At 45.6% G+C, this 26,458-nt stretch overlaps 1 protein-coding gene across 3 annotated transcripts in view; it reads left to right on the plus strand.

The window, feature by feature from the left end:
* The window catches only part of BIRC6 (baculoviral IAP repeat containing 6), a 538,457-nt gene that overhangs the window by 272,966 nt on the left and 239,033 nt on the right, over nt 1-26,458 (plus strand). For all 3 annotated transcript variants that reach the window (XM_078784399.1, XM_078784400.1, XM_078784401.1), the window contains 5 exons: nt 6,983-7,091; nt 21,519-21,731; nt 21,952-22,711; nt 24,827-24,970; nt 25,548-25,677. In XM_078784399.1, the coding sequence (XP_078640525.1) occupies nt 6,983-7,091; nt 21,519-21,731; nt 21,952-22,711; nt 24,827-24,970; nt 25,548-25,677 (1,356 nt within the window). The remainder of the gene's footprint in view (nt 1-6,982; nt 7,092-21,518; nt 21,732-21,951; nt 22,712-24,826; nt 24,971-25,547; nt 25,678-26,458) is intronic.

The following is a 26,458-nucleotide window of genomic DNA, read 5'->3' on the forward strand; positions in this document are numbered from 1 at the left end:
AATGACTGTACCCGAGTTGCCGTTTTGTCATGGTTTAAACCAATCATAATTCAAACAATTATTTTGCACAAATGTATTTGTAATATACGTGATATCACATTTTATAAACAACTAGCAGTCTCCCCGGGTGGGGGAGAGGAGGGGAGGGGGGGAGGGGAGGGGGGGGGGGGGGAGCGAGCCCCTTGGCAAAGCAAGCGATTTTTTTTTCATAGCATCATAGCGTTTATAGCGTTCATAGCGTTTCATAGCGTCATAGCGATTTTTTTTTTACATAGCGTTCATAGCGTCATATCGTTCATAGCGTCATAGCGTTCTTAGCGTTTCATAGCGTCATAGCGATTTTTTTTTTCATAGCGCCATAGCGTTCATAGCGTTCATAGCGTCATAGCGTCATCACGTGATCGCTCTGAGCGAATCAGCGCCCACCTCCTCTGATTCCGTTGATTCCGTGCGCTGAAATGCGCTGAGGTAAATATGAATAAAAAATATGGATCGTCAAATATTTTGAGTTCGGCCATGTTCGTCCCAGGCTCACTGGCCATGTCTATGCAAATATCAAGCATGTAAGCCTCTCCGTTTAGGAGTCTATCGGTAACATTACACACACACACACACACACACACACAAACTGTGTTTTATATATATAGATTGAAGTTGAAAGAAAAAAAATTTCCCCAAAAAATCCCCCCCCCCCCCCCCCCCCCCCCCCCACCCCCCAAAATAATAAATTGGAAAATTTCTCAAAAAATATGCTTAGGAGATACCGACGGGAGAGATATGTGCATACCAGAAGTTTGGTACGATTTCACAAAAGTTTGAGAAAGTAGTTCAGTGACAACACAAGACAACACAGGACAACACAGGACAGGACAGACACTGCACAGATATATATATCTGCTGCACAAATTCCGCTTCCGGTCCCTCGAGCGACGGGGCTTGCTTTGATCTCTCCACGGCATCAAAGTTTGAGTGTTTTCCCGTTCGTTTCTTTGTCAAATTTCCGCTGCGTATTTTGTTGTGTATGAGTTATTGTGTGTTTCTATTTGGTTTTGGTTGTGTAGTTGATGCAAATTTGTGTGTAATTAGTCGTTTCTTTGTCCGCGCCTCGTACGGCCTGGTGTCTCGTGCGGCCTCCTCGTCTCGACTTGTGCCCCGCCCCCTATATTCTCGTTTGTTCTTTCACCTCTGCTCCTGCTTTCTCAACTCCACGTTCTCACTTAGAGACTTTTCCCAGATTGTTTTCATGGTTTTGTTTAAATATTTATTTAAATATGTTTAAACCGCAGCGGTGATGCTGACGCCGCCCCCCCCCCCCCCCCCCCCCCCCCCAGAATTTCCATGTTTTAAACGTTTCCCAGTGTGTACCCTGGATAAGAATAGGTACGCTGTATCCCTGCGTGTCGTAGGAGGCGACTAAGAGGGTTGGCGTCAGGAAGGGCATCCGGCCATAAAAAAAAACATTGCCTCAAAAAGAGAACCATGACAATTACAACTACATGTGGGCAGGGTACAGCCCGAAGTGAAGATCGGTTTCTGAGGTTTGGGACATGGAATATAGGGACAATGACAGGGAGATCAGGAGAAGTGGTGGAAGTATTGGTCAGAAGAAGAGTGGACATATGTTGTGTGCAAGAGACGAGATGGAAGGGAAGTGGTGTGAGAATGGTGAAGGGTAGGCAGGGACAGAAATACAAGTTTGTGTGGCAATGGTGCCCGGAGGGCGTGAATGGTGTTGGTGTCCTGTTTTCTGAGGAGTTTGTAGACAGTGTGGTGAGCGTGACTAGAGTGAGTGATAGGTTGATGATGGTGAAAATGATGATTGGAAAGCTCTTGGTGAACGTCATCTCGGGATATGCTCCGCAGGTTGGTCGGAGCGATGAAGAGAAGGACAAGTTCTGGTGTGCGATAGAGAAGCTGATGGAAAACGTGAAAGATGAGGAAGTTGTGGTGGTAGGAGGAGACCTAAATGGACATGTGGGAAGGAGTATGGATGGTTTTGACGGAGTTCATGGGGGTTACGGATATGGTGTGAGAAATGGAGAAGGTGAAAGGATTTTGGAGTTTGCTGATGGAGCTGATTTGTTGATTTGTAATACTCAGTTCCAGAAAGAGGATAATAAGCTTGTTACATACACGTCAGGTGGGTCGACGACAACCGTTGACTACCTGATGGTGCGTAGGCGAGATAGGGGGCACCTCCGAGACACAAAGGTGATCCCGGGGGAGGAGGCTGTTTCACAGCACCACTTGGTTGTCTGCGACGTAAGGGTGAAAGGGGCGAGGAGAGCTCGGCGGGTGAAGTACCAACCGAGAATGAAGGTGTGGAGGTTGAAAGAGGTGACAGTAAGGGAGGCATTAAAAGAGAGGCTGAGTAGGGTCGAGGATGATGTTGTTGAGCTTGAAGTGGTTGGATGTCAATGAAAGATCGTCTGTTGGGAGCCGTTGGTGAGGTATGTGGATGGACAAAAGGACCACCGAGGCACTCGGAAACATGGTGGTGGGATGATGAAGTTGGAAAGAGGATTGACGAGAAGAGGAAGAAGTTCAAGGAGTGGCAGAAGGCGAAGGGTACGGGAGCAGAAACAGCAGAGCATGAAAGTTATAAGGCAGCCAGGAAGGCTGCACAGAAAGAGGTAGCAAAGGCGCAGGAGGCATGTAGGAAAATGTTCGGAGAACGCTTGGATTCGGAAGAGGGTCAGAAAGCAGTATTCAGGATTGCAAAGCAGATAGCGCAAGAGAGGTGTGATGTGATGGGGGTGAGCTGCTTGAAGGATGAAGTGGGACAAATCGTTGTCGACCCAGATGGAATTAAAGGAAGATGGAAAAGATATATGGAAATGCTGTTGAATACAGAGAATGAATGGGATGGCAACATGGAGAGTAACCCAGTTTTAGGACCGGCAGAGAAGATAACTGAGAAGGAAGTTGAGGAAGCGATAAAAGCAATGAAGGGTAGAAAAGCGGGAGGGCCGACGGGAGTTGTGGGAGATATGTTGAAGGCAGCAGGAAGTTGGGGTGTGAAGAGAATGACAGAGATCTGTAATCTGGTGGTGAAAGAAGGCCGCATTCCAGTGGATTGGGAACTGAGTACCCTCGTCCCTCTATACAAGGGGAAAGGTGACCCTCTGGAGTGTGGCTCGTACCGAGCGATAAAGTTATTGGAGCATGGAATGAAGGTATTGGAAAGGGTGTTGGAGAGGAGGATAAGGAAGAAAGTGAAGATCGACGAAATGCAGTTTGGATTTATGCCAGGAAGAGGAACGACAGACATGCTTTTCATTGTGAGGCAGTTGCAGGAGAAGTACATGGAGAAGAGGAAGAAGTTGTTTCTTGGGTTTGTTGATCTGGAGAAAGCATTCGATCGGGTTCCACACAAAGTATTGACATGGGCATTGAGGAAGTTAGGAGTGGAGGAATGGTTGATCAGAGTAGTGATGGCAACATACAAGGCTTTCATCCGCAGCTCAATGGAATACTGTTCTCCCCTATGGGCTGGTGCTCCTGCCTCACACCTGGCTCGGCTTCACGCTGTTGAATCCAAAGCTTTCAAAATCATTTGAATCTCCCGCGATGAAGCTATCTCTGAGGGCCTTTCACTCACTCACCGCAGGCAGGTAGGTGGTCTTTCTGTCTTCTACCGACTCCTCTCCGGCCTTGCTCCCCCAGCTCTCTCCGTGCTCTGTCCCCCAAATATTCCTACAGGTCGCACAAGATCTGCCAGCCACCCTCTGATGGTTAAACTGCCGAAATCTCGGCTCTCTGCTCACCTTCACTCTTTCATTCCTCTTTTCTCCCGCCTGTGGAACAAACTCCCACACTCCCTTCAATCCCTCTCCTCCCTCCAGGTCTTTAAAACAGCTGTTCACCACCATCTCTTATCTTCCCCCATCCATAACCTTGATCTTTTCTACCCCCACTAATTCACCCCAGGATCCACCTTGTTTGAAATTCCAACTTATTTCCTGGAAATCCTGGCAGTGTCCATATGTTTATACCTCTCCCACCCCCCCCCCCCCTTCACATGCCTCCCCCCCTTCACATGCCTCCCCCCTTCACATGCCTCCCCCCCAAAGCCCTCTCCCTCCCACAGATCTCTCGATGTCTCCATGTCTCTCGGTCCCTGCTCTCAAATGTTGTGTTTGTGTCCTCCCCCCTCTCTCCCCATCTTGTCTACCGCTCCCGATGTTATTTGTTTTATGTGTCTGTTTGTCTTTCTGTGTGATTAATTTTCGCTCTTTCACGAGCCTCGATCTTGTATACAAAAAAAAAAAAAAAAAAAAAAAAAGACGAAGGACGGGAACAGTGGTGAGTTTGAGGTGAAGGTGGGAGTGCATCAGGGGTCGGTACTAAGTCCACTACTATTTGTAGCTGTGATGGAGGTGCTGGCTCAGAACGTAAAGGAGGGTTTACCGTGGGAGTTGTTGTATGCAGATGATCTGGTGTTGATTGCGGAAAGTATGGATGGACTGAAGGAAAAGATGAACACGTGGAAGGAATGTATGGAGACAAAAGGTCTGAAGGTGAATATCGGAAAGACGAAGGTGATGGCAAGTGGTAAAGCATGTGGTGAGGTGGAAAGAACTGGGAAGTGGCCGTGTGCTGTGTGCAGGAAGGGTGTCGGAGTGAATTTCGTTCAATGCCTAATGTGCGCTGAGTGGGTTCATCAAAAATGTAGTGGTTTGAGAGGGTCATTAACCAGTGGGGCAGCTACATTCAAGTGTAAGGTGTGCACAGAGGGAGCTGCAGATGGAGGAAATGTTGAGTTGGATCTTGGAGACGGCACGAAGCTGGAAGGTGTGAAAACATTTTGTTACCTAGGAGACATGCTGAATGGAGAAGGTGGATCAGACTCGGCAACGGTTGCTCGAGTGAGATGTGCATGAAAGAAGTTTCGGGAACTGAGTGGCGTGCTGACGAGGAGGGGAGTGTCGTTGAAGCTGAAGGGAAAGGTGTATGCTGCATGTGTGAGAAGTGTTATGATTTATGGGAGCGAGACATGGGTAATGAACGTAGAGCAGCAACGAAGGCTGGAAAGGGTGGAAATGCAAATGGTTCAGTGGATGTGTGGAGTATCGTTGAGAGAGAGGAAGACAAATGATGAATTGCGAAAGATGATGGGAATAGAGCTTGTGATGGATTCTGTGAAGAGAAACAGGTTGAGATGGTTTGGTCATGTGTTGAGGAAGGATGAAAGTGACTGGTTGAGAAGAGTGATGGAAATGAATGTAGAAGGAAGTAGAGGACGGGGAAGACCGAGAAAGACTTGGCTAAAGATGGTCGAAGAAGAAATGCGGGCAAGGGGGTTAACAAGGGGAGATGCAGAAAATTAGGCAAAATGGAGAACATTGTCATGGGGGACCGCAAGGCTAACCCCCGCTCTTGCAGGGAAAATTGCCTCAAAATGCCTGTTGTTGTGTTGTATATACATATAATATATATATATATATATATATATATATATATATATATATATATATATATATATATATATATATATGTATATATATATATATATATATATGTGTATATATATATATATATATATATATATATATGTATATATATATATAGTATATATATATATATGTATATATATATATATATATATATGTATATGTATATATATATATATATATATATATATATATATATATATATATATAAATATATATATATATATATATATATATATATATAAAAACAGGTTGAGATGGTTGAGATGGTATATATATAAACAGGTTGGGAGTGCAACAAACCTAGTGGTTTCATCATCTATCTATAATTCCAGTAATCTCTGTGTGTGTGTGTGTCTGTCTGTGTGTTTGTCTGTGACCGCTGTTTCTCGACAACCACGGGTCCGATATACTTGAAACTTGCCAGGTATATTGCTGGGACCCGAGGATGTGCCTTTTCAAGGTTTCATATTAATCGGACAATTACTTACCGAGATATGTCCAAAAAACGCTTCAACCAATCAGAGAGCAGCGAGCTATCACGTGTGCCGAACGTGGCGATCAGACTCTGCCTCGGACGGCACATTTGACAGCGTATTCATTTATTTCACGTTGGAAAACTATGTTGCCGTTAAACTATGTTTTAAAACGAATTCAAACTGCGATTAAATTAAAACGATTCATCCTAACTGCGATTTGCGAACTTCCGGACAGTGACGACTGTCCGGCAGCACGCTTTCCGGCATCCAATCACAGAACGCTTTGTTGCGTAGGCGTGGCCGATGTGAGACGAGCGGAGCTGAGCGCGTTACGAGCTGACCGCCATTACGGTACGTAATTCGATTTCTTATGCGCATTATTTCTCCCAATTCATTCATCTCCCAATTTCTCCCAATTCAATTCGTATCACTAATAAAAACGAATTTGCGATTCATTCGCTTTCCTGCGCGTTTGTGCACGCGATGGCGATTGCTTTACCAAACTCCGGAAGCCGTTCGCTTTGGACCAAACCATTGCATGAGGGGGGGGTTCTGTGGTCGTTGCGAATGGACCAAACCATTCATGTAAATAGAGGGGGGGGATTGTCACTGTACTCGCAAGCCGTTCGCCGTTCGCTTTGGCGTTGCGAATGAACCAAACCATTTCATGTAAATAGAGGGGGGGGGATATAATTTTAGATAGATATATAGTACGGGCATATATATAGTACGGGCATGCCCTAGTATTTATAATTTTTATACAACGATTTGCAATTTTTCTGTAAGAATCACTTGGCTGTGTCTAGATGGGTTTGAGGATTGTGGAGTTGTGGCTGAATCCAGATTCCTTCTGATGAATCCATCTTTGCTCTTTGTTTATTTGGGTACCTTCTGATGACTCCAATGCAGTATTTCATCTTCTATTTGATTTTGACTCTTTCCTCTGTGCTGTTTGTACTGGTCATTGATTTTTGAAAGAATTGTTGACTTTCAGCATGAAATGATGATGTGGAAATTGAGTATTTGCCTTCACTTTCTGTCTTGTGTCAGATTTGAATAGCCCTCTACTGATGGGCCGCTTGAATGGCCTGTCATCAGATTCGACGGTGGACATTTTATTCCAGCTGGGAACAACGCAAGACACCGGAACCCATGAGAGGTAAAGTATCGCTTTGAATTTTCTCAGTAGCAAGATTGGAATTCTGAATTGTGTGTGCCAAAATTGAATATCATTGTCACGGCCTATCTCCAGATTTACATTTAAAATAGTGACTTGCGACACTGTTTTTTGACTTGCATCTATCTATAATTCCAGTAATCTCTGTGTGTGTGTGTGTCTGTCTGTCTGTATGTATGTATGCGACCGCTGTTTCTCGACAACTACCGGTCCGATATACTTGAAACTTGCCAGGTATATTGCTGGGGACCCGAGGATGTGCCTTTTCAAGGTTTGAAATTAATCGGACAAGTGGTTCCCAAGGTATGGTCACCGTACTCGCAAGCCGTTCACTTTGGCTTTGCGAATGGACCAAACCATTTCATGTAAATAGAGGGGGGGGGGGGGGGGTTCTGTGGTCGTTGCGAATGGACCAAACCATTTCATGTAAATAGAGGGGGGGGGGGGGGGGGGTTCTGTGGTCGTTACTGCCACGTGGTTTCAAAGTTTTTTTTTGTTGTTGTTTGCACGCATGTTTTTTTGCACGCACGTACGGGCAAGCACGTACGGGCGTGCCCGTACGTGCGGGCACGCCCTAGTCAAGTGAAAACGCAGCCAATGAGAATTGTTTTTGTGTGATGACATTGAACGCCATTGCTCCACAGTATTGAGGAACACCTGCTGCAGGTGAAGGTGTAATTTGGTGCATTTTGGTTGTAGACTGCACTTGAGGGTTCTCCTTGTGCAATACGAGAGCCGTGAGGAATAGGGTGTGTCTCTTCAAACACCACTTGTACAGTATCTATCTGCATGGCCTTGGTTTATCCTTCATCATCGTCGACCATTGTATTCAGAAAAATAGACACCAGCCACTTCTAAAACTGAGACAACACTGTGATGGCAGCCATATTAAATGCAGTCGTGGCCAAAAATATTGGCACCCTTGCACTTTTTTCAAATAACTCAATTTTGTCAAAAAATAAGTTGAAAATGACAAAAGTATTTGGTCTCCGTAATTCTTTGTTTCACTATTAATATTACAGAACCTTTGTCTTTGATTCAGAATTTAATATATCCTTTTAAATCAGAAAATAAAAAGAAATGGCATTGACAAAATTATTGACACCCTGGACTTAATATTTGGTAGTGGACAAAACCTTTAGACAAAATAACTGCAGTCAAGCACTTCCTCTAGCCATGAATGAGCTTCCTTCACCTCTCTACTGGCAGTATGGCCCACTCTTCTTGTGCAAACTACTCCAGTTCTCCCAGATTTGAAGGGTGCCTTCTCCCAACTGCTGTTTTCAGATCTCCCCACAGGTGTTCAATGGGATTTAGATCTGGACTCATTGCTGGCCACTTCAGCACAGTCCAGCGTCCTGTCTTGAACCATTTCTGGGTGCTTTTTGACGTGTGTTTGTGGTCATTGTCCTGCTGCAAGACCCATCTTTCTTTCACCAGGTCTTGATTTTTTTTTTTGCTTTTTTTGTATACAAGATCGAGGCTCGTGTAAGATCTAAAATTAATCTCCCCCCCCCCCCCCCCCTAAAAAAACAGACACATAAAACATATAATAAAGGGAGCGGGAGACAAGATGGGGAGAGAGAGGGAAGCACACAAGTACAACAGCAGAGAGCAGGGACATCGGGAGATCTGTGGGAGGGAGAGGGCTTGGGGGGAGGAGGCATGGGAAAGGTGGGGTGGGAGAGGTATAAAACACATGGACACTGCTAGGACTTCAAGGGAAGAAGTTGGTATTTCAAAATATTGGATCTGGGGTTAATTAACGAGGTAGAAAAGATCAAGGTTTTGGATGGGGGAAGATAAGAGATGGTGGTGGACAGCTGTTTTAAAAACATGGAGGGAGGAGTGGGATTGAAGAGAATATGGGAGTTTGTTCCAGAGGCGGGAGTAAAGAAGAATGAAAGAGTGAAGGTGAGCAGAGAGTCTTGATTTTGGCAATTTCACCAGAAGAGGGTTGCTGGCAGATCTTGTGCGACCTGTTGGAATATTTGGGGGACAGAACACAGATAGAGCTGGTGGAGCTAGGCCAGAGAGGAGTCTGTCGAAGACAGAAAGACCACCTACCAACCTGCCTGCGGTGAGTGAATGAAAGGCCTTCAGAGTTATCTTCATCGCGGGAGATTCCAATGATTCTGAAAGCTTTGGTTTCAACAGCGTGAAGCCGAGCTAGGGGTGAGGCAGGAGCACCAGCCCCGAGGGGAGAACAGTATTCCATTGAACTGTGGATGAAAGCCTTGTATGTGGTGAGGAGCTCAGGTGTGCCAAGGAAGGACTTCACACGATGGAGGACTGGCTTTGGAGGCCAGCTTGGAAATCTGGTTTTCCCAGGAAAGATCAACAAAGTTGAGCATTATGCTGCAAAATGCTTTGGTAAGCTCCTGATTTCATGATACCATGCACACATTCAAGACACCCAATCCCAGAGCCAGCACAATAACCCCAAATCATCACTGAAACCCCTCCATGTTTAACTGTAGGGAAGGTGTTCTTTTCTTTGAAGGCTTCCTTTTGTTTTCTGTAAACAGAGATGACGTGCTTTACCAAAAAGCTCTAATTTGGTCTCATCTACAGGACATTCTCCCAGAAGGATTTTGGCTTGTTCAGGTGTGTTTTGGCAAACTCCAGTCGGGCTTTCTCAGCAGTGTGGTCCTGCTGGGTCTCCTACCATAGAACCACCTTTCATTGAGTTGATGACGGATGGCGCGACTTGAAACTGTCATATCTTGTGTCTGAAGGACAGCTTGAATCTGTTTGGCAGTTGATCGAGGTGCTTTCTCCACCATTCAAACAATCCTTCGTTGCAATCTTCCATCAAGTTTTATTTTGCGGCCACGTCCAGGGACGTTGGCTGCAGTGCCATGGGCCTGAAACGTCCTGATATCATTACGTATGTTGGATACAGGAACATCAAGGTCTCTGGAGATGGACTTTTAGCCTTGAGATTGTCCATGATTGGCTACAATCTTGTGTCTGACCCCCGCAGACAATTCTCTGGATTTCTTTCTTTTCTCCATGCTCATTGTAATACACACAGTGACACAAAACAGCAGAATGACTCCTTTTCTCTATTCAAACTGGTTGAATGAGTGATTTATATATTGCAGGCACCTGCGACTCACCAGAGGTGAGTTTAATTCCAAAGTAAAGGAGAATCACCTGCTTGAAATCTAATTATTTCTAACAACTTCTAAAAGGTGCCAATAATATTGTCCGGTCTATTTTAGGATTGCTGTGTGGAATAAACTAAGATTTCATAATTTTTTCAGCTTTTTTGTTTTGTTCAACTGTTAACCAAAGAACTACATGTGTGGACATTAAAATATTTGAAAAAAAGTGCAAGGTTGCCAATATTTGCCTCGACTACCATTTCTGCAGATTGAAGTATGTTTGGAGATAAATAGTTGTAAGCAAGAAGAGGATGTTACGATTCAAGTCAAGACGGAGGAAACTATAACGCCACTTTGTAGAGAGCATACCTATGCCAGGCTGAACAGTTTACACTTTGTATTCAGCTGGTAGGTCAGAATTTGATCCTCCATGATCCAAAATCAAATCTGCTTGTTCTCTTCACTTTCCCAACTCTTCCACCAAGTTTTGTCATAGGTCGTCCGCAACCTTTTGAAATATCATGCCACATATAGTTTTGGCGCTATCACTCTATGGTGAAGAATAACTTAATGAATTAAGAAAATAATCTCGTATCCGGATCCGGATTCGAATCTTCACCAAAATTTAATCAACTATTCCTTTTCACACACCCAACCTGTCCACCATGTTTCATCCAAATCTGTCCACAACTTTTTGAGATACCATGTTATATATTGTTTTTACCCTATTTCAGATTGGTGAAGAATCACTTAAAATATTCTCAGATGCATATCCTGATCTGGATCTTCACCAAAATCTAATAATTTAGTCCTTAAACATTTTCAAAAAGTGATTTGTACCATGTGCAATTCAAATGCTAAATGCAAATTCAAACTCTTCGCCATTTTGCTGTTTAGTCCATCTTCCACATTTTATATTTTATATCTTTTTATTTTGTTTTTTAAAATTCCCTTTGTGTTTTATGTTTTTATGATTGGCAAATTCAGTGTCACCAAAGAATAATTTCCCTGGATATGGCACAATAAAGATTATTATTATTATTATTATTATTATTATTATTGAGATCTCGCGAGATCTCGGAGACGGTGGGAGGGATTTTCGAAGCTCCACACGGTCTCCACGTTTTTCGAAGTTAAGTCTGTTCACAATTGTATTTTGTCGAAACTGTATTTATCGTTCGGTGTGTGAAGTTATTGTGTGCAACTTTGGTTGTTTCTCGGTGTTTATCTTTCATAAATTGATCGTCTGTTTGCCGTGTCGTGTCTTGAGGCCTTGTACAGTGTGCACTGTACAACCTTGAGGCTTTGTTTTTCTCTCAGCGGTCCGTCGTTTGTGATCCAATAACCTTCGTTCTCTGTATTCCCAGGCTTTTCACCCATAGCCTACTTCCTTGTGTAAATCTCAACTCAAAAAAAAAAAAAAAAAAAAATTCCCTTCTCTGTTCTCATTCGTTTATTCAATCTTATTCGTTCGTTCGTTCTTCGACCACGTGTTTCTCCCCCATTTCCCCAGATAGTTTTCACTCATTAACCTTCAATGTTTACACTTTCCCCTCAAGTTATGTATTCCGTCATATTTTATAACACCTTTTTCTTCTTCTTCTTTAAAAGGCTGCTTTCGACTTGCTCACCAAATCAATTCATCCCAAAAAAAATATCCATCTCCTATAGTGCCTTTTTTCTACATTCCCTAAACTCTCCTGCACTCCATCCTCCATCCAGCGTCCTTAAACGTATTGTTACGTGGTCCTCCCGGTAACTACCTGGTCTTGGTGACCCCCGGACCGTGGGAGGGACCCCGCCAGAAAGATATATGGTTTATACGCTTTCGTAACGCAATCAATATGAATTCCGGTCAAGAAGAAACCCCACACCAAGGATCCGGAATAATCAATAATATATTCACTGAGCAATCAACAACCATCAACAATGCACAATCAATATTACAACCATGTGAACTCATCTACACAAACTCTAAGATGGCCATCTTAATTTTATACATTCCTCACGTGAGCCCCACTCCTGACTCCCTCCGTGGTCAATGTCTCTCCTCTCCGCACACGGGCGGTTGAACGAGCCCCGGGCGGACGTGCTCTAAACGTGCCGTCTCGGACTGGGGCCGCGGCTGCAGCGCACCTCCTTGCCAAGCCACGGGGCAAACCCAGCGCGGCGTCCAACGTGCGCGAGGCCCCAAGTGCGACTCTTACGCGTCCTTGTAGATGGGCAAAAACCCAGCGCGGCTTCCGACGCGAGCGAGGCCCAACGTGCGGACCCGTACGCGTCTTTGTAGACGGGGCAAAACCCAGCGCGGCTTCCGACGCGAGCGAGGCCCAACGTGCGGACCCGTACGCGTCTTTGTAGACGGGGCAAACTGTCCCGGACGCTTGGTTTCGTGCACGAACTCACAGTGACTGGACGTGTCCAAAGGTATTTACCGCCCAGGTAACTCCTCTCGCCAGACCTTTCGCAACGGCGCGTTTTCCGCGCAGCGTAAGGTCGATTCCACCTTCTCGTCGTCGCGGGGCGAGGAAGAAGAAACCTTCCTTTCCCTCGTGTCTTTTTCCTCCGTTCCCCGTCACTTCCGCTTCCGGCCACTTCCGTTTCCTGCCACTCTTTCAGAAGGGCTCCTGACCCTCCAACCACAACAACTACACAACAACTTAATATACTACACACGGAAGCAAAGACCTGCATGGTAATTTACATACATTCACCTAAATATGTAACAGTATTTTTAACTCGAAGGTCACAAGAAACTCATTTTGCAATAAATGTTCGTTTCCCATAAATCGTACACTTTCAAAAATCCAATCTCACCCCTCCCCTCCAAATGTTCCCCATAACCCCTCCCCTCCAAATCTTCCCCATCACCCCTCCCCTCCAAATCTTCCCCATCACCCATCCCTTTCAAATCTCCCCCCTTGCCCCCTCCCTCCTAAACTACCCCCTCACCCCTCCCCGCCAAGACGCCCCCTCGCCCCTCCCCTCCTAGACTCCTGCCTCACCCCTCCCCTCCAAATCTCCCCCATATCCCATCCCTTTCAAATCCCTCCCCTTGTCCCTTCCCTCCCAAACTCCCCCCTCACCCCTCCCCTTCAAATCTCCCCACCCTCATTGCTTCTCAATTTCCCCCCTCTCACTCCCCCTCCTCAAAGCGTCCTCCCCGCTTCTTCCCCCTTCAAACTCTCACCTCCATCTCCCCCAACCTTCTGCCTCGCTCTGCCCCCTCCTCAAATAACACCTCATTGTGGCTCACCCAATCACCATCAAACCTTTTGTCCGCCCCATCCTTCCCTTTCTCCGAGCTATTCTGAAATCTCTGACACACCTTCAACAGCTCTCCCTATCTCTTCCACCTCTTCCACATCTTACCCTACCCCTCCTCCCCCCTGTTCTGTATCTGATGCTCCCCCTTCCTCTTCATTAACGGTATGGACCTCAAACATCCGGGGCCTTCGTTCAAACTTAACTGATCTCTCCATACAGGTTGCTTCTGTCAAACCAGACGTGATCTGCTTAACAGAAACTTTCCTCCTTTATGATGTCTCTGATTCCATAGTATCTCTCCCGGGCTACTCCCTCCTCCGGTATGATAGACCTGAGCCTCGTCCTGGAGGCGGGGTTGCTATCTTTATCAAAAACTCTCTTCCTCACTCGCCCTGCACTGCACTCTCTCCACCTCACCCCCAGGAATACCTCTGGCTATGGCTTCCCCTTCGCTCCCACCTCTTGTTCATATGTGTGTTGTACCGTCCACCAAACAGTGATGACTCCATCTACATCTCGCTGTCTGATGATATGGACCAACTTCTATCTACTCATCCCAACTCTCTCTTCCTCATATGTGGTGATTTCAATTGTCACCATGCCAGTTGGCTGGGTGTGGGTACCTCTCTCACCAGCCATGGCTCTTCAGCAAAGGACTTCTGCGACTCACTGGGACTGACACAATCTGTCAATTTCCCGACCCGGATCTCAGTCAACGGAACATCTTCTCTTCTGGACTTGAATATGACTAACTTCCCTGAAAATGTCTGCTGCTCTTCTTCTGCTCCGATCGGATCATCTGATCATGTCCTTGTTAAAGTGGACATCTCTCTGACCATCCTCAGGGAGCCTGCTCAGCGTCGACGAGTCTGGCATTTCACTCAGGCCAACTGGCACGGTCTTCAAGCAGCCATCAATCATCTGGACTGGTCTCCCATCTCTACCACCTCTGACATCAACTCATCCTGGGAATTCTTCCAAAGTAAATTGCTCTCTCTCATGCACAGATTTATCCCATCTCGTCTTCAGTTGTCATACCCTTCCTCCCGTCCATGGTACACGGAATCTTGTGGTGAGGCTGTTGCCCAGAAACAACTTGCCTTCGTCTCCTGGAAAGCAAATCCAACGGAAGGAAATCTCATTTCCTTTCACAAAGCCCGAAACAAGTGTGTGTCCACCCTCAGGAGAGCCAGGAAACAATATCTCTCCGTTCTCAAGACCGAACTCTCTTATCTGTCTCCCTCTTCCAAATCCTGGTGGCGTCTGGTCAAATCCGTTTCTGGTGTTTGTTCCCCCTCCATCCCCTCCCTTACCTCAAACGGCTACACAGCTGACTCCGCACGTGAAAAAGCTGAATGCCTCAACTCTGTGTTTGCCTCTAAATCTTGTGTCCCAAACCCATCCCTCTCTGTACCCACCATACCCAGTCGTACCCTGCTGCTCCTGGACTCCGTGTCCTTTCCTCCTGACAAGGTGGAAAAGTTTCTGTCAACCCTCGACTCTGATTCTGCAACTGGACCCGACGGCATCAGCCCACGGGTCCTAAAATCCTGCTCTGCTGCTCTATCTCACCCTCTCTCTGTTCTCTTCACCCTCTCTTTTGCTCAAGGTCAACTGCCATCTGCTTGGAAATCAGCCAACATCACCGCTTTGCACAAAAAAGGTGCAAAAACAGATCCTAGCAACTACAGACCAATCAGCCTTCTCCCAATTATCAGCAAAGTCATGGAATCCATCATTGCTTCGGATATGAAATCTTTCCTCTTCTCCAATGGCTTGATCTCTGATCATCAATTTGGTTTCAGACCAGGTCACTCTACTCTGGACATGCTGCTTCTGCTGTCTCAACAATGGATGGAGGTCCTCAATGCCAAACAGGAAATTAGAGCTGTCTCCCTCGACATATCACGTGCCTTCGACACGGTCTGGCACCCCGCTCTGCTCACCAAACTCTCCTCCTTTGGTATCCATGGAAATCTCCACGCATGGCTGGCGGACTTCCTCTCTAGTCGTCGTCAACGTGTGGCCCTGAATGGGTTTCTCTCATCTCCTCTTCCTGTTCAGGCTGGAGTTCCCCAAGGCAGTGTTCTGGGCCCCGTGCTTTTTCTGGTCTTCATCAATGATCTCTCTGACTCTCTCGAAAATCCTCTCTATCTCTTTGCTGATGACTCCACTCTCTGCCGCTCCATTCCTCTTCCCTCAGATCGGCAGTCTGCTGCCTCCTCACTCTCTGAAGACCTGGACAAAATCACAGACTGGTCAAACAAGTGGAACATGTCTTTCAATCCTGACAAATCTCACACTCTTACTATGTCTCTCCGAAAAGATCGACTGGACAACCCTCCCATCTACTTTCTCAACAATCCTCTCCAAGAAGTTCTGTCGCTCAAGATTTTGGGTCTCACTATCTGCCATGATCTTTCTTGGGAAAACCACATTTCGAAGCTGGCCTCCAAAGCCAGTCGCCGACTGGGCATCCTCCGTCGTGCGAAGTCCTTCCTCGGCACACCTGAGCTCCTCACCACATACAAGGCTTTCATCCGCAGCTCAATGGAATACTGTTCTCCCCTATGGGCCGGTGCTCCTGCCTCACACCTAGCTCGGCTTCACGCTGTTGAAACCAAAGCTTTCAGAATTATTGGAATCTCCCGCGATGAAGCTATCTCTGAGGGCCTTTCACTCACTCACCGCAGGCAGGTAGGTGGTCTTTCTGTCTTCTACCGACTCCTCTCCGGCCTTGCACCCCCAGCTCTCTCTGTGCTCTGTCCCCCAAATATTCCTACAGGTCGCACAAGATCTGCCAGCAACCCTCTGATGGTTAAACTGCCGAAATCTCGGCTCTCCGCTCACCTTCACTCTTTCATTCCTCTTTTCTCCCGCCTCTGGAACAAACTCCCTCACTCCCTTCAATCCCACTCTTCCCTCCAGGTCTTTAAAACAGCTGTTCACCACCATCTCTTATCTTCCCCCATCCAAAACCTTGATCTTTTCTACCCCCGCTAATTCACCCCAGATCCACCTTGTTTGAAATTCCAACTTCTTTCCTGGAAGTCCTGGCAGTGTCCATATGTTTTATACCTCTCCCACCGCCCCCTTCCCATGCCCCCCCCCCCCCAAAGCCCTCGCCCTCTCTCAGATCTCTCGATGTCTCCATGTCTCTCGGTCCCTGCTCTCAAATGTTGTGTTTGTGTCCTTCCCCCTCTCTCCCCATCTTGTCTACCGCTCCCGATGTTATATGTTTTATGTGTCGGTTTGTCTTTCTGTGTGATTAATGTTCGCTCTTTCACGAGCCTCGATCTTGTATACAAAAAAAAATAAAAATAAAAATAAAAAAATTACTAGGGTCGTGCCCGCACGTACGTGCTTGCCCGTACGTGCTTGCCCGTACGTGCGTGCAAAAAAACATGCGTGCAAACAACAACAACAAAAAAAAACTTTGAAACCACGTGGCAGTAACGACCACAGAACCCCCCCCCCCCTCTATTTACATGAAATGGTTTGGTCCATTCGCAACGACCACAGAACCCCCCCCTCTATTTACATGAAATGGTTTGGTCCATTCGCAAAGCCAAAGCGAACGGCTTGCGAGTACGGTGACCATACCTTGGGAACCACTTGTCCGATTAATTTCAAACCTTGAAAAGGCACATCCTCGGGTCCCCAGCAATATACCTGGCAAGTTTCAAGTATATCGGACCGGTAGTTGTCGAGAAACAGCGGTCGCATACATACATACAGACAGACAGACACACACACACACACAGATTACTGGAATTATAGATAGATTATTATTATTATTATTATTACTAGTGCGTGCCCGTACATGCGGGGAGGTAAGTACGTGGACATACGTACGTTGACGTACATTCCAAAAATAAGGTCTCACTGTCCGGAAGTTCGCATATCGCAGTTACGATTAATCGCAAATTAGTTTTAATGGCCAATTCTTCAATTAACGCCAACATATTTTGCCATTTTACAATTTCATCGCAAGGAAAAGCACAAAGAGAAGAGAACAACAAACACACACGCGGTTCCTTCGCTGTAGCTTGACCGTATGTTCAAAAAAAAAAATTAAAACTTTCATCGTTCCTTCGGTCTTCGCTCTCGTCCTTCGCCGTCCCTTCGCTCTCGTCCTTCGCTGTTCCTTCATTCACGTACAAGACGTATGTGTTTGCTAAATAAATGGCCATAACTTGGTAACCACTTGTCCGATTAATAGCAAACCTTGAAAAGGCACATCCTCAGGTCCCCAGCAACATACCTGGCAAGTTTCACTTAGATCGGACCAGTGGTTGTCGAGAAACAGCGGTCACAGACATACACACAGACAGACACACAGACACACAGACACACAGACACACAGATTGCTTGCATTATAGAGAGATTATTATTATTATTATTATTGTTATTGTCACACACCCAACCCTGATGATGGAGTATGGCTGAGTAAGAGAGGCTGGGTATGGCAGAGGATGATGTGGTTGAGCTTGAAAGTGGTTGGATGTCAATGAAAGATAGTCTGTTGGGAGCCGTTGGTGAGGTATGTGGATGGACAAAAAGACCACCAAGGTACTCGGAAACATGGTGGTGGGATGATGAAGTTGGAAAGAGGATTGATGAGAAGAGGAAGAAGTTCAAGGAGTGGCAGAAGGCGAAGGGTACGGGAGCAGAAAAGGCAGAGCATGAAAGTTATAAGGCAGCCAAGAAGGCTGTAAAGAAAGAGGTAGCAAAGGCGCAGGAGGCATGTAGGAAAATGTTCGGAGAACGCTTGGATTTGGAAGAGGGTCAATGAGCGGGAGTCAGGATTGCAAAGCAGACAGCGAAAGAGAGGTGCGATGTGATGGGGGTGAGTTGATTGAAGGATGAAGTGGGACAAATCGTTGTGGACCCGGATGGAATTAAAGGAAGATGGAAGAGATATATGGAAATGCTGTTGAATGCAGAGAATGAATGGGACGGCAACATCGAGAGTCACCCAGTTTTAGGACCGGCAAAGAAGATAACTGAGAAGGAAGTTGAGGAAGCGATAAAAGCAATGAAGAGTAGAAAAGCGGGAGGGCCGACGGGAGTTGTGGGAGATATGTTGAAGGCAGCGGGAAGTTGGGGTGTGAAGAGAATGACAGAGATCTGTAATCTGGTGGTGAAAGAAGGCCGCATTCTAGTGGATTGGGAACTGAGTACCCTCGTCCCTCTATACAAGGGGAAAGGTGACCCTCTGGACTGTGGCTCGTATTGAGCAATAAAGTTATTGGAGCATGGAATGAACGTATTGGAAAGGGTGTTGGAGAGTAGGATAAGGAAGAAAGTGAAAATCGATGAAATGCAGTTTGGATTCATGCGAGGAAGAGGAACGACAGATGCACTTTTTATTGTAAGGCAGTTGCAGGAGGAGTACATGGTGAAGAGGAAGAAGTTGTTTCTTGGGTTTGTTGATCTGGAGAAAGCATTCGATAGGGTTCCACGCGAAGTAGTGACATAGGCATTGAGGAAGCTAGGAGTGGAGGAATGGTTGTTCAGAGCAGTGATGGCAATGTACGAGAGAGCGCGCACAGCTGTAAGGATGAAGGACGGGAACAGTAGTGAGTTTGAGGTGAAGATGGGAGTGCAGCAGGGGTCCGTACTAAGTCCACTTCTATTTGTAGCTGTGATGGAGGTGCTGGCGCAGAATGTAAAGGAGGGTTTACCGTGGGAGTTGTTGTATGCAGATGATCTGGTGTTGATTGCGAAGAGTATGGATGGACTGAAGGAGAAGATGAACAAGTGGAAGGAATGTATGGACCCAAAAGGTCTGAAGGTGAATATCGGAAAGACGAAGGTGATGGCAAGTGGTAACGCATGTGGTGAGGTGGAAAGAACTGGGAAGTGGCCGTGTGCTGTGTGCAGGAAGGGTCTCGGAGTGAACTCCATTCAATGTACAATGTGCGCTGAGTGGGTTCATCAAAAATGTAGTGGTCTGAGGGGGTCATTAACCAGTGTGGCAGCTACATTCAAGTGTGAGGTGTGCACAGAGGGAGCTGCAGATCGAGGAAATGTTGAGTTGGATCTTGAAGATGGCGTGAAGCTGGAAGGTGTGAAAACATTTTGCTACCTAGGAGACATGCTGAATGGAGAAGGTTGATCAGACTCGGCAACGGTTGCGAGAGTGAGATGTGCATGGAAGAAGTTTCGGGAACTGAGTGGCGTGCAGACGAGGAGGCGAGTGCGTTGAAGCTGAAGGGAAACGTGTATGCTGCATGTGTGAGAAGTGTTATGATTTATGGGAGCGAGACATGGGTAATGAACGTAGAGCAGCAACGAAGGCTGGAAAGGGTGGAAATGCAAATGGTTCGGTGGATGTGCGGAGTATCGTTGAGAGAGAGGAAGACAAATTATGAATTGTGAAAGATGATGGGAATAGAGCCTGTGATGGATGCTGTGAAGAGAAACAGGTTGAGATGGATTGGTCGTGTGCTGAGGAAGGATGTAAGTGACTGGTTGAGAAGAGTGATGGAAATAAATGTGGAAGGAAGTGGAGGACGGAGAAGACCGAGAAAGACTTGGCTGAAGGTGGTAGAAGAAGAAATGTGGGCAAGGAGGTTAACAAGGGGAGATGCAGAAAATAGGGCAAAATGGAGAAGATTGTCATGGGGACCACAAGGCTAACCCCCACTCCAGCAGGGAAAATGGCCTTTAAAATGCCTGTTGTTGTTGTTGTTGTACCCTACCCAACCTCTCCACCAAATTTTATCTGAATCCGTCCACAACCTTTTGAGATATCCTGGTCACAGATAGACAAACAAAGGTGTAAACATAACCTCCAACTACCTTTAGTGGCGGAGGTAGAAATATTCGTGAGAAAAGCAAAAAAGGCAACAAGACCCTCATGCCTTTAACGGCTCTTTCATATGATTAATATCCACCCGGATGGAAGGATGAATTAGATGGGAATATTCCCTCACCAAAATGCATTTTCAATTTGCTGCACACGGCAGCGCAAGATAGTCATGAAAGGTTTGATCCATTTCATAACCAGATCTGGCATTAATTGCAGAGCTCATTTGTAATTACAGTGTAATTAGAGGAGTGTTGCGGCAACTCGATTACAAATCAAACTGACCCAAGCCGGGCAGCAATATTATAACTGCATTCTATGTCCAAAAGGACTTTTGAATCTGAAGTTTTTGGTTATTAAAGTCTGTCCTTCCTTGCTCTTCGCCATTTGCAATTAATATCCTTTCTGTCGTCTTTGGTGAACATTTTGTACTTGGGATGACATATCACGGAAGTGCTTGAATGGGATACGACATGGATACGGCCCCAAACGTTTTCTTACATTTCAATGGCAGCATCGGGGTGATGATGGGAGTGAGGGAGGGGTTGGGAGTGGGGGTATTTCCAAGTGATATTGTACGTGTAATGTGATTTTGTTTATTGACTGTTGAACAAGCAAGGAAAATGTCTTTACCTCTGCCACCGATGGTGGACGTAGGTTGTTTTCATGCCTGTCTGTCTGTTTGTCTGTTTGTGAACAGGATATCTCAAAAAGGTGTGGACGGAATCAGAAGAAATTTGGTGGAGAGGTTGGGTGTGTGACAAGGACGATTTTTTTTTAGATTTTGGTGGAGATCCGGATCCGGATGCTATGATTTATTTTACATGGTTCTTCACCATTGAGAGATATGGCCGAAAACGATATACAGCATATTTTAAAAAGTAGTAGATAAGTTATGACAAAACTTGGTGCACGAGTTGGTTAGGTGACAAGAACAAGCCGATTACATTTTTGTTTAGGTCTGGCCCATCAGTGGGGTGCAAAAAGTAAACTGCTCAGCCTGGCGGAGGTATGTGGTCTACTGATGCGAGTGCCGTTCTAGTTTTATGTGCATTGATGTACAAGCATGGATGACTGGACATTGCTGCTATTTATATTTTGGAACTTCCTTTCCTAGTGGTGCTGAGTTATATTGATCGCAGCGCCGATGCTGGACTGGTGCTTAGCTGATTATTAAGTTTATTTGTGCTCAGGTTTTGGGTGTGTTTGTCTCTGCAGGGTGCAGGCCCTGATAAGTTGGGTCAAGGACTGTGCACAATTGGCAGTGCGAAACTCAACTTCACCAACAAGCCCATCCTTGGCTCCTAATGAGCATGGTTTACTGGCACCATCACCCTCACATGTGCATTGCATAGCAGCGGTTTTGTGGTACAGCCTGGAACAGCAGGTTGGGTACAACCTTCCTGGAATGATGGGCCCAGAGCTTTTCCAGTGAGTTGCTGTTACTTTGCAGATTTTCCACCTTGCTCAAACACCCTCCATTTCCTCTTTGTATCCTTCTACATAATGTGTTGGATGCATTGATTTTTCACATTTTTGCACAAATGTTGGACCAGTTGAGAAGACCCGTCGTTTTGTGTGTGCTTGCGTGTGTATGTGCATAACCCTACGAGATATTGTTGCATGTTTTCTCTCGAATTTGCTTTTGCAGGGTGGTTTTGTCCTGGTCCTCTTGCCTGCCTTCTGCTTTACCACTAAAAAAGGCAGTGGACTGGCTCCTTTGTGCTCTCTGCCACGTTCAGCCAGTCAACTTTGCCATGCTACTCACCTCGCTTGGTGTCCCTCGCCTTCGTGCACGTTCCAGTCCCTCCGCCGCTGTGGCTGCCGGCCTGTCTCTCACAGATGACACGAAGAAGGCCGGTCTGCGTGCTGGGCAGACTGACGATTCTAAACGCGGTGCGGCTCTGGCGTTGGCGTCTTTGGATGCTGGGCAACTCGCAACACTCGCTGCAGCTTCCCAGTCACCAGAGGCCACGCAGCAGCTTCTTGACTCTGGATTCCCAGCCTGCCTAGCCCATGCACTTGTAGATTGCTGTTTGGGCCTCATCTCAACTGACCAGCCGCAATATGAAGAACTGTTAGCAGCCAGCAAACCGCCGAGCCTGACAGCCAGAATGATTGCCCCAGTGCTCCGATTTTTCACTGAAGTCGGCAGTAGTCACTCGATGAAGGACTGGCTCGGAGGCCCCGAAGGACAGCCAATGTGGTCGGCGCTGCTGTCATTACTCTGCCATGCATCTGTGCCAGCTGCGGCGAGTGTGATGCCAGGCACAGCTTTACGTTGTTCGCAGCTACCCCCGGCTGATGGCGTGTTGAGTACACAAGGACGCAGCAGCATAGAGAATGCAGCGGTGGCCTTTTTTGCACAGTGCATTTGCTGCCACCCTGCAAATCAAAAGCTGATGGCACAGGTGACAAGCACTACTCATTCACAAGCAAAATAATTTATTCGTTTTGGATTGAAAAACTCTTCTTTTTATGCCTCTGCAGCAGAAGTCCAGGGGCATTATGTTTTTGGATTGTCCATGCGGCTGTGTGTCTCTGCATTTGTCCGTCTTTCCGATAAAGGTTAACTTCTTTTTTTTAACCACGATCATTTGGGAACCACCAAAGGGATTTCAACCAAACCTTGGTCACAAGTATGTACTATAATACAACAATGAGCTGATTAGATATGGGGTCCAAATGGTCAGACTTAAGGGCCTGTTACCTTTTATTGAAAATCATTGTGAAAACCGAGAATTTATGAACCACTGAAGGGATTTCAACCCAACCTGGCACAAGTATATAAACTACTACATAAGAGGGTCATTTGTCTGTCTGTCTGTGTGTCGCCATTTTTCTCAGAGATGGCTGAACGGGTCTTCGTCAAACTTCCAGAGGCCTATCAGTGAGTGCCTGGGAGTGTTTTACTGAAAGAAAAAAAAGTTCGTTTTTTGGGGATTTAAAAAAAATCGCTCTGTAGTGCCTATTAGTGCACTCTGTAGTAGTGCACTCTGTAGTGCCTTTTATGATTAATGACAGTTATATACAAGTGCACATTCACATAAATAAATACAAAACAATCACCAGACATTTGAACACATATAATAAAACAATTCCGGAAGCGGTTGAAGTTGGTGGTAAGGCTTCTTCTTCTTCCTGTACGTCATCATACTTAACTCGTAAACGTGATCAACGGCACATTCACCAGCATATATTCAACGAAAAGTTAAAATGATGATTTGACATTTGTGATGGATTCTGATTTGGATGTGATTGCTTTCCCATTATATTTGCCCTCATTTAAAATATGTTAATGTTTCTTTTTCACTTGAGCAACGCTGGGTACTCCAGCTATAAACGCTTATATATTTTACTTGGGGTACAAATACAAATACAACTTTGTCTGGGGGGTAACATAGGCTTACTGTATGTGGCCGCTGCCTCATGCAGGTGTGTGGGGGACCGGGAGAGGCGCGTAAATTCTCGATGTAAATGTGTACCGTGTAGCGCCACCTGGTGATAGTGGCAGAGGGTATTACAATTTCCTTTTTTACCTGGGAAACACTGAGGTTAAAGCACTCTTTGCATGGGAAAAATTTTCCCCACTTCTCTTCCCCACCTCCCACGAAACAGAGGGGTCTGTCAAAGCCACCCCCTCACCCCCCCCCCCCCCCCCCAAAAGATGTATATGTAGTATGACTTCCCCCTCACTCTCCCCTCACCTCTCTCTCCACTCTCCCTTCCACTCTCCCCACTCCCTTCCTCACCCCTCCCTCTCCTGCCTCCCCCTTCCTCCCCTCCTCCCCTCACCCCCTCCCCACCCCGGCAATGCCGGGTACTCCTGCTCGTGTAATATAAAGAGGAACTGATTAGATTTTGTGTTCAAAAGGTCAAAGGCCGACGGCCATGTGACGTTTAATTGAAGCTTTTAACCACGATAATTCGTGAGAGATTTCAACCAAACTTGGTGCAAATATATATTGTAATGGAAAGATTAACTGATTCAATTTTGGGTTCAATCGGTCAAAAACCGTGTGGCCTTGAAGATCATTTTGTGAACCATAACTTGAGTTAGAAACATCTGATTTCTCTCTTCTACTCCCCTCTCTTATCTCTCATGCGCTCTCTCTTGTGTCCATTCATTTTTCACATGACCTTTAATTGAGATCAAATATAAAAGTGGGTTTGACATCTCACGTGGGCGGAGGCATGTCCATTGACACATTTGCGTCAAATTATATTTTCCAATTTTCCTTTTATGCAACACAGTCACTCCCTCCTTTCACCCTCCCACATTCTCCCCTTTTCTCCAATTTCTATTCCTTCCTCTGTGCCTGCCCTTTGGTGTGTTTCACTGCTCTTTGTCATCTGTCTGACCTTCACTGGCCCCTATACTTTTGATTTCCCGAATTCTTCCCTTTTCCTTTATATTCTTCATAATGAGCTAGTTATCTTGCTAACTGGAATTTTATCCTCTTTCCCCTCCCTTATTATATTCCTTTCTACCACTTCAAATGTTGATGTGCACACAACTGCTGCAGGTTCTGTGTGAGCTCTTCCAGACGTCAGCTCCGCGTGGGAACATGTCCGTGCCTGGAACTATTTCCGGCTTTGCAAGGCGTCTCTTCTTACAGCTCATGCTCGAGGATGAAAACGTCACTGTATTCCTGCAATCTCCCTGCCCGGTACGAAGCCCTCGTTTACTGTTGCCTTATTAATTGTGCTGGCAGTGCAATTAAATGCTTCTTGTGCAGAAAGCCGTAAAAGATGACTGTTCGCACATTGGCCCAAAGTCTTCCTCAAACAAGGAATTGTTGATCCCACAGTTGGCAGTGCATGTCATGGAGTGGCAGTCGTAAGTGCATAATATAATGGATCTGCATGAAATTGGTAATGCACACCCTCGCTTTGAAGTTATTTGTCAATTGAACACAAACCATGCAGCTCTGTTTAGATACAAATTGGTGCAAATGAATGACTGAAACAGTTTTTCTTTTACTTTTAGCACTTGGAATGATATTAAACAAATTGCATGTGTGTTTGTCGAGTTGCAAAGCGTGATGTTTCGATGTTTGCTCCTTCTACATCAAAGCATTGCATTTGGAAAACGTTCTTATTTGCATTCGCACCGAACATGGCGAATCATTGGTCGTGAATCCAAAAGTGTTTGCTGAAACGAACTTCGGGCCTGTGGATTCTGTGTTTCATGATTCCAGAGCATTGCTTGGATACTTTGAATGTATTGCTGTCTTTTGTCTACAGCTATACAAAGGACGCGTTAATGCCATTAGCCACGTAGTTCAACATCCCATGTATGGTGCAGGCCACAAGTTTCGCACCATGTCTCTCACCGTCTCTGCCACTCTGGCCAACGTGTTGAACAGAGTCTCAGGTAATCCAGGCCTTTGTTCTTCCTTTTTGGGAAGTGGACTAACCTTCTCACTCATCTGAACTTGACCCTTTTTGTTGAAATGACTCTGAAATCTTAGTTTATTTGCTAATGAGCCTCAATTCAGTGAATCAACTGTAAGCTTTGATGTCGTTAAATTACTTGCAGATGAATAAACTTGCATATTATGATTTTTTTTTCCCCCGTGTATATGTGCTTGAGTTGCTTTTACTCAAACACATGTCCAGTGCCTTCAGAAAGTATTCACACCCCTTGACGTTTCCACATTTTGTTGCGTTACAGCCTGAATTTTAAATGGATTAAATTGAGATTTTTTTTGTCACTGATCTACACATAATACCCTAAAATATGAAAGTTTTTTTTTTAAACAAATTCATTAAAAATGAAAAGTTTAAATGTCTTGAATCAATAATTATTCAACTCCTTTGCAATGACCCTCCAAATTGAGCTCAGGTTAATCCAATTTCCTTTAATCATCCTTGAGATGTCTCTACAACTTCAATGAAGTCCACATGTGGCCAATTAAGTTGTTTTGACATGATTTAGAAAGAAACACACCTTTCTATATAAGATCCCACAGTTGGCAGTGCATGTCAGAACAGAAACTTTACCATGAAGTCCAAGGAACTGTCGGTAGAACTCTCGAGATAGAAACGTGAGGAGGTATAGATCTGAGAAAGGGTATAGATCTGAGAAAGGGTATAAAACAATTTCTAGAGTGTTGAAAGTTCTCAGAGCACAGTGAGCTCCATCATAAGGAAAT

This window comes from Myxine glutinosa, chromosome 9 (assembly GCF_964187855.1).
Source record: "Myxine glutinosa chromosome 9, kmMyxGlut1.1, whole genome shotgun sequence".
NCBI classification, from domain to species: Eukaryota; Metazoa; Chordata; class Myxini; order Myxiniformes; family Myxinidae; genus Myxine; species Myxine glutinosa.